Below are 18,635 nucleotides of genomic sequence, written 5' to 3' on the forward strand. Positions count from 1 at the left end.
AAATTACAATATCTAGCCTTCCAGAGGCAACCTTCACTATTACAAAATTTTGAAAAGAGCTTACATTCTCTCGATTTCTTGCAGCCCACTCAAGGCAACATCACATCACAATCTTACACTCTCTGGCTTCACAGGCACGAATCACAAATGGGATTAGTTTTACACAGGGATATCTATTACCTAACCTACTGGGCCATTGCGGGTAAAAGAACAGGTTAAATAAATGGCCCGAACACAAACTGAATGGAGGCGTACACTTGCGCTCCTAGAAAATGAAAAATTAACACCTTAACAGGCTCTGGGCCCGACGAAACAGGGGCTAGTCCCAAGCTACTGAGGTGACCTGCATGGAAATAAATTTAATACATTACAGGAAGGGAACAGTTACGAAGTCGTAGTCACCTCAAACCAAGATGAAGGGGAGCTCGAGAGGGTAACTCACTCTCTATCCCCGATTTACAGTTAAAGACTTCAGGAGATTTTACATTAGCCGAAAAAGAAATACATTTTATAAAGGTTTTGCCACATAGTTCAAAATTCGGACCTTCCCCTCGGATAAATTTTCGGAGACAGCAAGAAAGATAGAATTTACGTGGCCATTACCTGGTAGATGTTCTGCCGGCCGAAGAACACACACACACTCAGAAAGACGACGATGGATAGGCAAGGAAACTAAAAGAGCCGCAACTTATACGCCCTCAGGGAAGGTTCGAGAGGATTCTGGGCTAATCCGGACACAACCCCTCATTTTTATTGGCTGAACCCGAAAGTTACACTCAAACCCAAACAAGAAGCCTGTGATAGTCTGAAAATTAAATACAGAAAATTTTCATTGGCCAGATTCAAAACTGGCGGAATGAGACAGAAGTGTTGCAAACCTAGAATTACATAAAGAAAACAAATGAAAGTTGAGAAAACCTATAAACACAAAATTTCTTTCAATAACAACTTCCTTTACCTTGCACCAGAGTGCATTACTGTAGTTTTTTGGGAGTGACATGTGTGGAAAAACGTCCAAACTTCTTGATGTACAGCAGAATCAAAATCAATAGAAATCCAGTCAGTTTAGGAAACTTTACAATAACACAGTTACTTAATATTTCGGTAGTGTCATCTTCTGATTAAAGTCTCAACTTTATGTAGTAGCAGTTTCACATTTTGGTCGATAGAGAAGTTCATTAAGGCGCTTATTTTGAATGTGCGGAGTTGGTGTGTACAATTATTATTACTCATGGCATTTTATACAGTCTCCTGGGCCTTGGTGTTATGCTTTTCTTAATCTCAGTTCATTTCATATATATTTTCGTTTTTATCAATCTTTATGTACATTGCTACGCACTGACTACCTCTGACTACTACTCACTAGGCCATCGCTTTGAAAATAACGTTTTACCACTAGATGAAAAAATATGTACACTACATAGTTATGTTTTTTTATTTTGCTTCTGAGCATCAATTTTGTACCCTCATCCCGATAGGAACGTTGTGGAAATTTTAAAAATTCTCTGGGGTTCTTTGCTGTATCATGTTCTCTGGTATCAAGTCTCGATTTCCTGGAAGTGCCTCAACTGCCGGCTGCCTCTTCTTTACTTATTTTCAACATGGCGGCCAACGCTGGGTTTTGCTGACTCGATACTAATTAAAGGATCCGTCCTCTGCTTTCCTCTTCTGTGACGTGAATGTACCTGGCGCTAAGGTAACGATTACGCAACTCTGTTTATAGCTATTCATTCTCCCGTCTCTGCCACCGGTCATCATTCATCAGACAACTAACCTACCTGACAATACAGTGCATTTATGTTAAAGACAGTTCTTGAAAAAGTTCACTTTATGTATTGATTATTGAAACCGAACTGGTAACAGTTCAGAGCTATATGTGGATCCTGGGAAAAGTGTCACTACATTTACGATATTGTAAACACTGTACCTCTCCTATGGATATGATTCATGGCAACTCTATTGCTAGATACTCTGTGATCACTGAAAGAATAATTGGACCTAGGTCTCAAAACTTTCAGTGTTTTTACTATAGCATTTCCAATAGCACGGTTATTATAAGCATATACAAAAGGATTAACTACATAACTGATATCAATGACGCAGTTACAAAATTTATAAATCAGTGGCACTATATAGATGCCGCTCATCTTACAGAAGTACATTATTGAAAAAGGCATCCAGCTAAGGATGTAGACAACACAGATTATCAGCACCACTCGCGCAGACCTCGTCCTCAGAGATGATCTGGCGGACATGGAGTCCTTTCGGCTCTGGATCTTGAGGGCTTCCCGGTGAATTCTCCAGTGAAATGCCGCAACAACGATTAATATCACGAAAATTCTAGTAATACTGAACGATATTGTGAACTCTTCTGGTATCAGGTTAGTATCATCACATGCACACATGTTTTCCTCCCAATGGTTCCAGAAGTAAAGAGGTGAGCTCTCTAGGAAGGCTGCTGTCCAGACCACGCTGATCATCAAGAGAGTACGCCTGGAAAATGGAATCAGGAATCAGATATCTCACACCTTATTCCACATTGTTCATACAAGACAATGAGGCAGCTACAACTAAGTCCTCCCCACCATTACGGCCTCTCAACTTGAGAGCGCGAAGTGGCAAACACACGGTTTTTTTGGTTGTTTTTTTTTTTTTGCTATGGGCTTTACGTCGCACCGACACAGACAGGTCTTATGGCGACGATGGGATAGGGAAGGCCTAGGAGTTGGAAGGAAGCGGCCGTGGCCTTAATTAAGGTACAGCCACAGCATTTGCCTGGTGTGAAAATGGGAAACCACGGAAAACCATCCTCAGGGCTGCCGATAGTGGGATTCGAACCTACTATCTCCCGGATGCAAGCTCACAGCCGCGCGCCTCTACGCGCACGGCCAACTCGCCCGGTAACACAGGGTTGTAGGCAGAACCTAGCATTTTTCCATTTCCTTGAGTTCGCCTTCTCCTCAGCTTTACAACGTTCTTACGGCTGTAATGGCATCAATGGCAGGGAAATTAATCAACAAATTGTATTTTATTCCTCCATTCGTCCTTGTTCTGCGTTAGATGGTGAGCTGGGAATAGGGGGAGTACCAAAATAGCTTTCTGTTTACCACCCAAGGAGGGTAGAACTCTGCCTCTTATTCTTACACATGGTATGTTTCCTTATGCAATATTCTAAATGTAATTTTCTCTCAGGAAGTGGAGTTATTGTTTGTTGTATGTATTCGACGTCTTCCTCCTTACGTCCCATCTTCTATCCTAAATACTCTCAGGATAGGCCTGTATACCAATAATTCAAAGGTTATACTATTGTTATCAAGTACTCACGGCTCCCAGGAGTGTAGTGGGAAGGAAGAGGGGGTGTTATGGCCATCCATCCAACCGTGAGCGGTAGCAAAGCAAGCAAGCTTCTAATTTTACCTGACTGTTGGTATTGTGATCGGCCACAGGATTTCCATTTTTATGTGACTCTAGATGGCGTAATATCTCATTTCAAAACCCTCATTCATTGATCGGAAATAGAACCATGATGGTCTGGTTACCATGTTACTCAACTACCATCACTACTCCCCGTTAATCACTATCACCATCTTCACACAAGTTAGCGAAAGCAATGACGGTCTCAACTTGAGCTGCTGGAGAGATGTGGTTTTTTTTTTGCTTTACGTCGCGCCGACACAGATAGGTCTTATGGCGACGATGGGACAGGGAAGGGCTGGAAGTGGGAAGGAAGCGGCCGTGGCCTTAATTAAGGTACAGCCCCAGCATTTGCCTGGTGTGAAAATGGGGAAACCACGGAAAACCATTTTCAGGGCTGCCGACAGTGGGGTTCGAATCTACTATCTCCCGAATACTGGATACTGGCCGCACTTAAGCGACTGCTGCTATCGAGCTCGGTCTGGAAAGATTTGAATAGTGCTGAGTAATAATGAATTTCATAGCCAGGGAATCTCAAAATATGTGACCCTCAAGAACAGAGACACTCAATCATTTTTTCAGTCACGGTTTCGGTCTCTTGGTCTCCCTCTACTTCTCTTACCCTCCATAACAGAGTCCATTATTCTCCTGGGTAAGCTATCCTCCTCCATTCGCCTCACATGACTCCACCACCGAAGCTGGTTAATGCGTACAGCTTCGTTCATCGAGTTCATTCTTATACTAGCCTTTATCACCTCATTCCGAGTACCCTCCTGTCATTGTTCCCACCTGTTTGTACCAGCAATCATTCTTGTTACTTTCGTGTCCGTTACTTCTAACTTATGAATAAGATAGCCTGAGTCCACCAAGCTTTCGCTCCCGTAAAGCAAATTTGGTCTGAAAACAGACCGATATAAAGATAGTTTCGTCTGGGAGCTGACTTCCTTCTTACAGAATACTGCTGCTCACAACTGCGAGCTCACTGCATTAGCTTTACTACACCTTGTTTCAATCTCACTTACTATATTACCATCCTGGGAGAACACACAACCTAAACACTTGAAATCATCGACCAGTTCTAGCTTTGAATCACCAATCTGACATTCAATTCTGTTGAATGTCTTACCTACTGACATCAATTTAGTCTTCGAGAGGCTAATTTTCATGCCATACTCATTCTAACTATTTTCAAATTGAGAGATATTATACTGCAGGCTTTCGGCACAATCTGTCATTAGGACCAAGTCGTCAGCATAGGCCAGACTGCTTACTACATTTCCACATAACCGAATCCCTCCCTGTCATTTTACACCTTTCAGCAGATGATCCATGAAAACTACGAACAGCAAAGGTGAAAGATTACAGCCTTGTCTAACTCCTGTAAGTACCTTGAACCAAGAACTCATTCTACCATCAATTCTCACTGAATCCCAACTGTCAAAATAAATGGCTTTGATTGATTTTAATAATCTACCTTTAATTCCATAGTCTCCCAGTATAGCGAACATCGTTTCCCTCGGTAACCTGCCATATGCTTTCTCTAGATCTACGAAACATAAACACAACAGCCTATTCCTCACGTAGCATTTTTCATTTACCTGGCACATACTGAAAATCTGATTCTGACAGCCTTTCTGTGGTCTGAAACCACACTGGTTTACATCCAACTTCCTCTCAACGACTGATCGCACCCTCTATTCCAAGATGCCTGTGAATACTTTGCCTGGTATACTAATCAATGAGATACCTCGATAGTTGTTGCAATCCTTCCTGCTCCCTTGCTTATAGATAGGTGCAATTACTGCTTTTGTCCAATCTGAAGGTACCTTACCAACACTCCACGCTAATTTTACTACTCTATGAAGCCACTTCATCCCTGCCTTCCCACTATACTTCACCATTTCAAGTCTAATTTCATCTATTCCTGCTGCCTTATGACAATGGAGTTTTTTTTACCATCCTTTCCACTTCCCCAATCGTAATTTCACCAACATTTTATCCTCCCCATGAGCTTGGCTGTTCGCAACACCACCAGGAATATTTCCCTTTACGTTGAAAAGATGTTAAAAATATTCCCTCCACCTCTCCAGTGATTCCCTGGTATCTATTATGAGTTCACCTGAATTATTCAAAACACTGTTCATTTCCTTTTTCCCTCCCTTCCTGAGATTCTTTATTACTGTCCAGAAAGGTTTTCCTGCTACTTGACCTAGCCTTTCCAGGTTATTACCAAAATCTTTCCAGGACCTCTTTTTGGATTCAACAACTATTTGTTTCGCTCTGTTTCTTTCACCTACGTACAATCCCCTGTCTGCTTCTGCCCTTGTTTGGAGCCATTTCTGATAAGCCTTCTTTTTACGTTTACAAGCTGCTCTCATTTCATCATTCCACTAAGATGTTCGCATTTTCCCATCTTTACACACAGCTGTTCCTAGGCATTCCCTTGCTGTTTCTAATACAGCACCCCTGTATTCCACCCATTCTCTTTCTATATCTTGAACCTGCTTACTGTCTACTGTTCGAAATTTCTCACTAATCATATCCATGTACTTCTGTCTTATTTCCTGGCCCTGGATATTTTCTACTCTTATCCGTTTGCAGACAGATTTCACTTTCTCTATCCTAGGCCTAGAGATACTTAGTTCACTACAGATCATATAGTGGCCTGTATCATCAAAAAATCCCCGAAAAACTCGCACATTCCTAACAGAGTTCCTGAATTCGAAGTCGGTTAAGATATAGTGTATTATGGATCTGGTACCCCTAGCCTCCCATATGTAGCGGTGAATAGCCTTATGCTTGAAGAATGTATTCGTAACAGCTAAACCCATACTAGCACAGAAGTTCAGCAAACGCTTCCCATTCCCATTAGCTTCCATATCTTCCCCACATTTACAATCACCCTTTCGTTTCCTTTAGTTCTATTTCCAAATCTCGCATTGAAGTCGCCCATTACCACTGTCCTATCCTTGTTGTTGACCCCGACCACGATGTCACTCAATGCTTCATAAAACTTGTCAACTTCATCCTCATGTGCACCCTCACATGGTGAATACACTGAGACAATTCTCGTCCTAATTCCTCCAACTGACAAATATACCCACATCATTCGCTCATTTACGTGCCAATACTTTCCATTTTGTTGCAACTTCTTTCAATATTTCAATAAAAACGAATCATTATACAGAATTATTCTATTTACTTCAACCGTCGTAAAACAGCAACCGGTTGTTTGGCTCAAGCAATATGGCTGCCATACCTCAGCAACGTCCATACTGTCACAGCTATTGATGAAACTAGGACTTAGATCGAAGCTACATTTTACTCTGACCTTTGCCAAGACGTGGAGGTACCCATACACAATAGGCCTATTCTGGACGAACTCGACAGACCACAAGAAGAGTGGACTGTTTGAAGGTTTGACAGGCAACAGATAGAACGGCTTCATTGTCCTCTATTCAGAAACAAGTGAGAGCTTCACTTCAAATCATCGTTTCTTTCCAGTGCCTTTACTGCATGCGCTACAAAGACAAATCTACGCTCTCAACGGCCTTTACGTGTTATGACATTAATCTCTATAGATCGTTACCTTCAGGTCCAGTGGCTTTGGTAGAATTCAATGTGAAAATACAAAGGACTGAAAATCCACGGTGTGTAGAGTTTCGACTGAAGAGGTTTTTCCACATTCCACGTTCAAGTCTACGAATTTAATTAGTTGTGTTCTTTCCAAAACGTTGCACGGCAAGCTAAGGAACGCGTGTTCGTTGGCTTCTCCTCTGGTAGCACATTGTTGATGTGTTCTATCTTACACTGTGCACGTTGACTGGCACTGGTGGTTTTGCTGACGGGCACAGAACTTGGCTTGAACGAACGCCTGCATTGCAGTACGTGTCACAATCTCTGTATTATTCTTACACTGTGCTCGTTGTTATTCGCATACAACAAAGCTTTAAGCCTCATTTCGTAGATCTCGCACTCCATGCGCGACAAACTCAGAGCAAGCAGTAGAACTCTTTAGGACAGGGCATCTCAAACGTCCAAAATCTTACGCGTGCAATCCGAGGCGCAGAGGTTCTGTGCACCGTGCATTGGCCCGATTCGGCTCGGTTCGGACCAGCATTTCGTCTCTGGACGACTCGGCTAAGCTCTGCTCAACTCAGTTCGGATGGTGGAGCTTGTGAGGAAGGGGGAGACAGGTGGAGCGAGCGAGACAGGCGTGGGGAAGAGAGAGACACCGCTATTGCTATCGAGGAGTGGGAGGCTGCACTCTGGTCAGCCTTGCGAAGTCATCTTTTGCACCTTGTGCCGCGCAATGCACCGGTGCATTCACCATGAGGAGCTCTGCTTTAGGAGTTGTTGATACAATAGTGGAGGGAATGCCACAAATAGTCCATCATATAGCGTCTGATCTCCAGCTTAGGAGCCCCTGTACCTCATGTCACGGGCGGCCTTTATTTTATCCTATGGTAGAATTCGTCGCAGAGTCTTGTAAGACACTGAAAAATTGAGACTAAAAACTGAATATTGTGTTAACAAAAGCGTATCGGTTATTTGAATTCTTTGCTATAAGATATCAAAACTTCTCTCAAGAGAATGTTTATTTCAAACTGTAAATTATATCTGAAAGTCGAAATCCCAGGATGAATGGCCAGCGTAGTGGCGCAGGGCTCCGCTTTCGTAAGTCAGGGGAATAATGAACTCAGCCATGGAGGGTGAGAGAGGAGTGGAGGAATCCAAGTGACGTTGGTTAGGCTACGTTTTTAATTATTTAAAACGTATGAAACTAAATGAGTCCACGGAGATGGTCATAAGTAGAGGGTTTTGGAGACGCGAAGCTAAAACACAGAGACTTGCAAATCGAACGCTGAAACGTATAACAGTCTTTAATGGTATATTTATACATGTATGAAAGAGAAGATTATTTTCAAAATAGTTCCAGAATGAAAATATCTCATGTGTAACATTAAAGCTTTATTAGAGCTGATTTTTTAAAGTTATCTGACAAGCCCATGTTCAATCAATCAATCAATCAATCAATCAATCAATACTGATCTGCATTTAGGGCAGTCACCCAGGTGGCAGATTCCCTATTTGTTGTTTTCCTAGCCTTTTCTTAAGTGATCGCAAGGAAATTGGAAAATTATTGAATATTTCCCTTGGTAAGTTATTCCAATCCCTAACTCCCCTTCCTGTAAACGAACATTTGCCCCAATTTGTCCACTTGAATTCCAACTTTATCTTCATATTGTGATCTTTCCTGCTTTTAAAGACACCACTCAAACTTATTCGTCTACTGATGTCCTCCACGCTACCTCTCCACTGACAGCTCGGAACATACCACTTATTCGAGCAGCTCGTCTCCTTTCTCCCAAGTGTTCCGAGCCCAAACATTGCAACGTTATTGTAATGCTACTCTTTTGTCGGAAATCACACAGAACAAATCGAGCTGCTTAACTTTGGATTTCTTCCAGTTCTTGAATCAAGTAATCCTGGTGAGGGTCCCATACACTGGAACCATACTCTAGTTGGGGTCTTACCAGAGACTTATATGCCCTCTCCTTTACTTCCTTGCCACAACCCCTAAATACCCTCATAACCATGTGCAGAGATCTGTAGCCTTTATTAACAATCATATTTATGTGATTACCCCAATGAAGGTCTTTTCTTATATTAACACCTAGGTACTTACAATGTTCCCCAAAAGGAACTTTCATCCCATCAACACAGTAATTAAAACTGAGAGTTGTTGAGCATTTTCTGTTGTGTGTAATATAAAAGAAACGGTAGTTTTCAATTTCAGGCTATAATATTCATGAAGAAGATTTTGATTACGGCTTCCCGTTTAGTAATAGGATAAGTAGTGTGCCCATTGCATTTTCTGACGTATTTCAAAATGGCATCAAGTAAAGGTATGGACCACGCAGGCCAAGATTGTATACAAGAGAATCTCAAGATATAGGTATATTAGGAGGCCATAACTAACTTGGGACATACACTTTTAAAAGGATGTGAAGAACAGAGCAATATCAGGTAAATTGTTTCAAAAAAACAAGTAAAATATTATATATTATTAATATTCACACTTACAAAATTGAACTGAAGGCGATAGAAAGCAAGTCGTTACCACTACGTCGGAAAGAGGAATAATTACGATTATATCGGAATTTCAGAAGTATTACTGCTTCTAAATAAGAAAATACGGCAAGATACTTGCTATAGTACAGTAAAAAGCATAAGGACGGCATAAAATACGAGTATTTTATTTAAATACGTTCGCCAGTAGAGCCGATACGCAATACAGCAACACATCGGAGCTCATCATCTAGAAGTGTTGAAAGAAGAGAAAAATACGCAAGAATCATTCCTTGAAAAGAATTAAGGAATAATTAAGTTTTCAGAAGATAAATAATTTGAAATAGTAGATACTTCTGAGACAAGACCGAAGATACAAAGCAAATATAGGTAGTTGATTGATCATAGCGCAAGAAAAAAATAATAGAATACTTACAAGGAGAATATTATTTTAAGAAATTTTAAAAAATCAACGGTTACATGTCGAATTTGTTTGATGATATTGATAGCTGCAGTACGAAGAAGATGATGTCTTGCTAAATTCGAGATGGAACGACCTGGAGGTGGATATGATCCAGCCAGTAGACCAGTCCTGATGTGTGAGGAGGACTCCAGCCGAACCGCAGACCGTGGCCGACTGTGACCAGCGATGTGACGGAGATAGAGAGAGCTACAGACGGCTTACTTGATGAATGACGAGCTAAGTCTTACTATAAACATATTAGTTCTTAATTAAGCTAGGCATATGAATATAATATAAATTACTACAAGTGTGAGATACTTAGAAGTGCAAGTGATACAGTGAAGTGATATGTGTATACATATACTTTGTTGATACTATATTAAGTTAGTATGTGACTAGTTCAATATCTCGAAAGAAATGGCTATGCATAAATCAAGTGGATAATCATAGTATTTTAGATTACGAGAAGGAAGGTGGACTATCGAACAGCTAAATATGAGTATTTGCGAATGTTAAATATTATTTACGGATATCGTGAAGCCATTCAGGTTATGATTACGTCACAAATTGGTGACATGGAAAAGAAGTAGGATATATATATATATACGAGATATTCCTTGTCAAATAACGTCACTAGATGCATGAATGAAATAGCAAGGTTAAGCATCTATATACTAGAAGAGAATTGATCCATATAAGGGAATATTAATGCAAAGAAGACCAGTACGTCTTAATAAATGCATTTATTTAGGAAGAGGTTATGAGGTATGAATTGTGGTATTGATAATGATGATACTGAATTGATTGAAGGTTATATAGTTGAGAATGAAGTTACGTGAAGCAATTTGAGAAAGGTAATGTGAAGTTAGGTTGTAATAAGACGTAAATATGGTCGTTAAACGTTGAAATATTCATAGAAGGACCAAATAAGCGATACAAGCACAGTGAAGGATATACGTCGTGGGAATAACATAATGCAAGGTATGAATGGTGAATACATGTGTATAGTTAAAGGGTTACCGTAATGTCAGATACAGCTGTTGATGTTAGAATATTTGTAACATGACATATTCTTATAATATATATATACCAGGTGGCTCTCGAACGCCGTACTTTCTACTTATAAATGCTCCACATGCACAAATGATGAATGGGATGTCTACCAACTGATTTTCACGGGGGAACTACTGCCAGCGGGCAGGTTACGTCAGAATATGAAGAGATAAGAAACGGAGTGTCGCTCGCAGCATGTTACTCAGCGCTACCGGTCTAATGCGCCCCTTGCATTAGTAAACATCGTTTTCAACCGCATAGTTCTAGGCTAGTGTATGGTACAGCCGCACTATAATTGCTGACTGCATATCAGCAATGGCTAGTGTGATCAACAGCGACGAATACATAGACATTATTTTAATCTGGACAATCTGGTCGGAATGCAGCAGAAGATACAAACAGACGTATGCCTTCTACACACGTACTTCACCGAACAGTATTAGTTTTTGTTTCATAAAAGCAACTCTTCCATCGAGTGGAATGTCTACACGTGTATAAATTAATAAGTTATTCGATTTCCTTTTCTGCATCTTTGGAGTGTCTAGAAACAGTAGCAGCGATTAGGGGGTGGGGCGTAGAGGGACAGTCGTAAACCGCCCCCCCCCCCTACTTTGTGGAGTAAACATTACATTTTTATTCCACTTTAGCCAGCTGGAACTAGGAATTATTTTGAAAAAGCTGTTTGTACAAACCTTGTTATCTTATCTGCTAATTCCTTCGTTTATTTTCTTTAATTATTAACATAATTATTGACAGAAATAAACACAAAATGCTGTTCGTCGCGGCTAACAAATTTGTGTAGCACTACGCCAAGTAGTGGAGACTTTGGATGTGCTGTGAGGAAGGATAGTAGGGGTACATATTTTTTTGCTGAGGACGTGGCCACTGACTTATAATTCACCCACTTGCCGCGCGCATTCATCAGTCTGGCAGTCTCTTTAGTGTCTGTTAGTTTCTTAGTGAGTATTCAGATACTAAATGATTTTTAATTGCATAATCATGCCGTACTTCTATTTAATTATACCGGGCGAGGGGACCGTGGGGTTACGCACGCGCAGCTCTGAGCTTGCACTCGGGAGGTAGTAGTTTCGAATCCCACTGTCAGCAGCCCTGAAGATGATTTTCCGTGGTTTCCGTTTTCACACCAGGAAAGTGCTGGGGCTGTACCTTACTTAAGGCCACGTCGCTTCCTTCCCACGCGTAGTCCTTTCCTGTCACATCGTTGCCATAAATCCCATCTATGTCGGTGCGACGTAAAGCCAATTGTAAAAAAATATTCAGTTGTAATCGTATTTCAACGGGAGCTAATACCAACGTTCCTAAATTATTTCTTTGTGTTATGTAATTTATTAAGTAAATGCCCCGTAGTATGTTTGTGATACCTGGTGAAAATTTTATTACACAGCATTGAATCAAAATCTCAAAAATAAAACTATTATTACGAATAATCCACGGGGCAGATTAATTACATTTACATATAAAATAACATAATACGAACGAAATAATTTAGTCCGTTGAAAGTAAAGTTGGTATTCTCTCGCGTTGAAATTAAAATTACAATTAAATATATGTTTATTTTACAATTGACTTTACGTCGCACCGACACAGATAGAACTGATAGGAAGGAAGCGGCCGTGGCCTTAATTAAGGTACAGCCTCAGCATTTGCCTGGTATGAAGATGGGAAACCACGGAAAACCATCTTCAGGGCTATCGACAGTGGGATTCGAAACCACTATCTCCCTAGTGCAAGCTCACAGGTGTGCGCCCGTAACCCCACGGCCAGATCGCCCGGTACAATTACATAGATACGGTATGATTATGCAATTGAAAATAATTGAGTATTTGAATACATATTAAGAAACTAACAGACAATAAAGAGATTGCCAGACTGATGAATGCGCGCGGCAAGTGGATGAATTATAACTCAGTGGCCACGACCTCGGAAAAAAATACGTACTCCTACTACCCTTCCACACAGCACATGCAAAGTCTCCACTACTTGCCGAAGCGCTATACAATAAAGGAAATATTTAGCATATAAGACAACAAGGCTTGTACCAATCTGTCCCTCCTCGCCTCACCCTCTAATCGCCGCTACTGTTTGTAGACACGCCAAAGATGCAGTAAATGAAATCTAATAACATATTAATTTAGACACGTGTGGACATTCAACTCGATAAGAGTTGATTGTATGGAACAAAAACGAATACTCTTCTGCGAAATATATGTGTAGAAGGCGTAAGTCTGTTTGGAGCTTCTGTTGCACTCCGACCAGGTTGTCCAGATTAAAATAATGTCTATGTATTCATCGCTGCTGATCACACTAACCATTGCCGATATGCAGATAGCAAATCTAGTGCGGCTGTACCATACACCAGCCTAGAACTATTCGGTCGAAAACGATGTTTACTAAAGCAAGGGGTGCATTAGACCGGTAGCGCTGAGTAACATGCTGCGAACGACACTCCGTTTCTTATCTCTTCATACTCTGACGTATCCTGCCCGCTGGCAGTAGCTCCCCTGTGAAAATCAGTTGGTAGACATCCCGTTCATCATTTCTGCATGCGGGGCATTTATAAGTAGAAAGTACGGCGTTCGGGAGCCACCTGGTAAAATGAGAGATATATTAAGTTGATATAGCAGTCATGAACAACGTAGATAAATAATATCGGGATATCATAATTAAATTATTTGCGGAGTCAGTTGGATAAGCTTGATATAATAAATATGAGCCTAGTGAGGGAGTGTATGCATATTGAGCCATATAGTAGCGAATGAAGAACTACTTAGTTAGACATGAGTTGTAGGTTATTTTTATATTCTTGGGTGGTGATTAATAATTCATTTAACATTTTAGATAATAGGCGAGGATGTTAGGAGCCTAGATTTTGGTAGGCAATAGGGATAGTAACCTTAGCCCGTCAATCATCGGAAACATTTCTACGCCAGTGAATGAATTAAATAACAAATTCAGATTGCAAAGATTCAAATTTATCAATTTTTAAGGAAATATTTGAGTTTTAACTTCAATGTTATTGTGTTATTGATATGAATAATGAACTTCCTTTCAAGTTATTTATTTATTTATTTATTTATTTATTTATTTATTTATTTATTTATTTATTTACATGGCAATTGAATAATTGAATTAATTCTCAGACATGATGGAATGTGAGAAGATACAAGTTCATTTCAGAACCAATGAATTCATGTTTTGTTTTTTAAGCCAGCGCTGACTTATATAAAGTATTGTGAATAATGATTGATTTTGAATGTCGATGACGGAATTTTATGATAATTTGAGTTCTCTATTATTTCATTCTTGATTAATTTAATAAACGTCTTCTTGCCCTGAGACTACATCTGGCTGTCGAGAAATTTTTACTGAGTCGTACCTGGACGCGGGAAGGGCGCAGTAGTAACGAAATATTATCAGAAACCATTTCTGCAATTGAAATAAAATTTGGTATACACATTACTCTCCAATAATTTAGTTAGTAATATAGAACGAATGTTTCAAAATTCGGCCCCGATGTCCCCTCATCATAAGAGCACATATTCTTCTGTAGTATTACAGACTTTTGTCTGTTTTCCCCAGTAGCTTCTTCAACAGTCAGTGAGGCAGTTAAGAATGAAATGGACAACATAGTGCAGCGTTTCTTTTTTTCCTTGGTAATTCTACCGTGTTGAAGTACTATCAAAGAACCAGATAATATGATGGAGACAATATCCTTATATATTACACTTATTGTATTTTCTGCATTCGCTGGCGAGACCTAGTATTTACAGTGGAATATGTCTTCAGGTGTTGACTACAACAAATGTATTACTTTCACTGATCCTAGGCTTTGACGATATGGAAGTGACCAAGGTATGAGCGATGCTAGTAATGCCATTCCTTATGCAGCCTGTTCCCGTTAAAAATGGTGTGAAAATGTCGCTCAAAGGGTCGGTTGGTGCATCCATATCAGTGGAATTGTCAGACTGATATGCAACACATTTAGTAAAGCAACGGGAAATCGCATCACTCCTCATTTCCCTTGCAAGCATATTCAGTGATACTTAGATCATCTATGGCAGCTGATGACTAGAGATGGGAATTTGCCTATTTGCCTATTTTATTCCTGTGTTCAGAAACGTAGGCTTTTGAGATATAAATCCGTTTTAGGGTCTTTCTAGTTAGATTTTGTTAATTTTATTGTGCCTTTGATTTTATTGTGCCTATAAATGCCTATTTCAGTGGTTTTGTGCCTATTTGGTGTAAAATTGTCTATTTGATGCATTTTGACTGTATTTTAAAGAAGCCTATATTCTTCTAGTGCATTATACTTTAGCCGATGTGCTCGACAGAATTATCTTCTCATTTCTCAATATTGTTTACCCCACAAGCAAAAAATGGGAATTCTAGGAAATCACCACGAATAGTTCTTGGGAAATTTTCGTCAGAAGAAACAAGGGAAAATTACTTTGACCTCGAAGCCTTCAACCCCTCCAACCTCCATTCGAGAACCAATCAACGTCGAACTATGTAGCACAACCCATATCCCCTATACCTCCCTCTCGATGCGAACTGTTGTACGCGTACGCTTTGTCTTAAGAACGTGTTGTGAAGAAGAAATGTGTCTGCGGAAATGCCCAAAAAAACATCATCGAAATCCTACTGGCTGAAGTAGTGGATCACAGGGGATCCCATTTTCACTACGGATGGAAGTGTAGTCTTCTGCCAAGCTTGCTGCAAGGAGGTAAGTTCGTTTCTTTTCTGTGATTGAGAACTACGAACCACATTCCATTGTAACATTTATAGGCCTATTAATTTACGTATTGTGGCAAGTTGTTTTGCTGTATTAGTCGTGATCTTTCAATAATTTATATTGCTAAAATGTAAATCTATAATTATAAAGGGAAGTGTTTGTGTGTCTGTGTGCCTGTGCGCGATGCCCAGCAAAATCTACAGCACGCAGAGATCTGAAATTAAGAACTTAGGTAGATGGAAGGGGGTCCGAATGCACCTCAAAGGCGGAATTTTCATTTTCGCTTTCGTTGGTGAATTATGAACGAAAAACCATCGGGAAACGTGCATTGGGATATGACAATCCAACGTGCTGTCACCAAGATTATATGCATAGAGTCGCTGTCGCTAGGCAATGCACATAATATAGGTAGAGAACACAATATTCAAGCAGCCATTTTACGTCCAGGACGTAGGAAGCTGTTTTTGGTCTTATATGGTGTGAGGGCATATGACGGTGCTGATGATGATTCGTCCGTCGGATCGGGACGTTAAGTCTTGAGCTATTCGAGAGGAGTGGCATATGTGCCGGCGCCGGGTTTCATCCCCTTCATTCTTGCTATCATATATCACGTCATTCATTTCTTTCAACAAGCAACTTTTACAAGAATTATCCGATATTCTACACAGTTACAAGTCTATCGACTACACGGCAGAGCTTCGAAAGACTTGGAGTCACCTGGAGTACCCTCGAACATTTTAGAGCGGACGATTGTGGCACCAATTATCCTTCTTAAGAATAAGAATCCTGCCCACTGCAATGAACACGACTCTGAAACTGATGACTTTATTGAAGCCATTCTCATGATTGGGCATGCCGCGAGAGAACTAATATTCATTCCTCGGATTCAAATAATTTCTTCGGATATACAGTTTAAGTTTAGATGTCTGCAGTGTTCAAAATAAAATTTCTCTATGTAATAATAAAGCAAGCATATCTTCTTACTATATATAAAAACTAGCAAATGTACCCGTGCTTCGCTACGGTATTCTACATTGTATTCGAATATCGAAGTAAATACTGTACGTACAGTAAATAAGATTATTTTAAAATGGCATGTCTCTTAGCGTTATCCGAGAAACAGCATAGGGAGGTTCCCAATACAGTGTTTCCAATGCAAAGTGCTTGTTACGGATTTGTAATGATAACGGCAGGCTCACTTGCCTACTGCCATTCACAATCGAGTGTGGAAGTTTTCATTATAATTGCAGGCACCATCGCCTACTGCGCTGTCACAATCGATTTGGGAGTCTTTGTTACAATGGCAGGCCCCATTTCCTACTTCCAGACAGATTACAGTTTTCATTAGAATGTTTGGCAACTTCCCTACTCTTAGTCGAAATTGAGTTGTGCAGTTATAATTATAATGACAGGCCCCTTATCCTACAGCCAGCCAGCTTACTACCAGTCACACCAAATGGTGAGTTTCCATCAAAATAGCACGCCACTATGCCTAATACCAGTCACATTTTAGATGGATACATTTGTTTATAAGGGCGGATACCCTTACCTACAACCAAACACAATCGGGTAGGGGACTTTTAAACAACAATGCATGCTCCCTTGCCTTCTGCAAGTCAAATCGAGAAGTGAATTATTCACTACAATGGTAGGCCTTCCTTACTAATGCCATTTACACAGGTGTTGGAGAAAGACCCCATTCCTACTGCCAGTCAAAGTCGGTGTGGGGAGTACTGATTACAATAGCAGATACATCCTTTCTCGATCGCTACAACACGACATCAGTGAATATGTATAGGTCGACATACGAAAGTATATGCATGCTTAAAATATTGCAGACCTTGATTTACAGATTGACGGCTGCGAAACGGTACGTCATATCGACAAAGGATTGTACCATAAGACGTCAGATTTAGCGGCCTAAATGGCTGGTCGTATGATATCTGATCTATTCATGGGTCAGATTGAGTTAGAAACGTTGAATAGGGTAAAATTTTTGTAAGATTATCTCACATTGCATTACTTTACAGATAATTATGTGACAGCTACATACATAGCATTTGGCTCACATATGGCTACTGGGTGGGCCAATTTTCGTGTAGGGTTTGATGATTCTATCTTTCTTATAAGTGATTGAAAGTATGAATTATGCATGTGAAAAGTCCAAATTTACTTAACATCGAGAAATAGACAAAAACAAAACGTAAAAGTGATACAGATACAACAAAAAGTCATAAGAACAAGGTTGTAGATCACTCCAAATTGAACGGAGATTGTGCCTTCCCTTATGTGATACGACTTCGAGAATATCTGCACCATCATTAAAATTGCCTCCATATTTCGATATTCTTCGGGGAAAAAAAGTGAAAAATTTAAAGCTCTTGGATATGTTCTGTCCGTTACAGGCTACAACGTATAATTTTGCCAAATTTCTGTTTTCTTGTTCGTCTGGCAGATTATGCCGCAATGTGGATTTTGGGCGAGGAGGGTGAAAATTAGGACTTTCAGGAAACTAAACCAAAAAATTATGCAGTTGGTTGTTATTATTACCCCTTAAAAGCGTAGCTGTGCAAACATTTCTCCAAAATAGTCAATGTACAGACACACAGTCGTTAGGATTTTACTTATATAGATAAATAAGGAATCTGCTCCACGTACAACACCTTTTGGTCTATGTCTGCTGGACTTGCCCTGCAAAACCGACCTTTCATGATATATCCCTTATTAATCTTTCTGTCGAGGAAATACACATGAAAAAAAGTTTTAGAAATGGATTTCCAACAAAGTTGGTCGATTTCCAGTCAGGTTGGTCATGTACTGTATATATTGTGGAAGAGTGAATTCACCACTTCGGTTCCCTATAAACCGCCAGTCCATTCC

The 18,635-nt window shown here is 40.1% G+C and overlaps 1 protein-coding gene across 1 annotated transcript in view; it reads right to left on the bottom strand.

Moving 5' to 3' along the window:
- Positions 1 to 999: 999 nt before the first annotated feature.
- The window catches only part of LOC137502122 (adenosine receptor A3-like), a 74,074-nt gene continuing 56,438 nt past the window's right edge, over positions 1,000 to 18,635 (bottom strand). The window contains exon 3 of the mRNA XM_068229115.1: positions 1,000 to 2,493. Coding sequence (XP_068085216.1) covers positions 1,905 to 2,493 — 589 coding nt within the window. The 3' untranslated portion in view covers positions 1,000 to 1,904. The remainder of the gene's footprint in view (positions 2,494 to 18,635) is intronic.

This window comes from Anabrus simplex, chromosome 1 (genome assembly GCF_040414725.1).
Source record: "Anabrus simplex isolate iqAnaSimp1 chromosome 1, ASM4041472v1, whole genome shotgun sequence".
Lineage (NCBI taxonomy): Eukaryota > Metazoa > Arthropoda > Insecta > Orthoptera > Tettigoniidae > Anabrus > Anabrus simplex.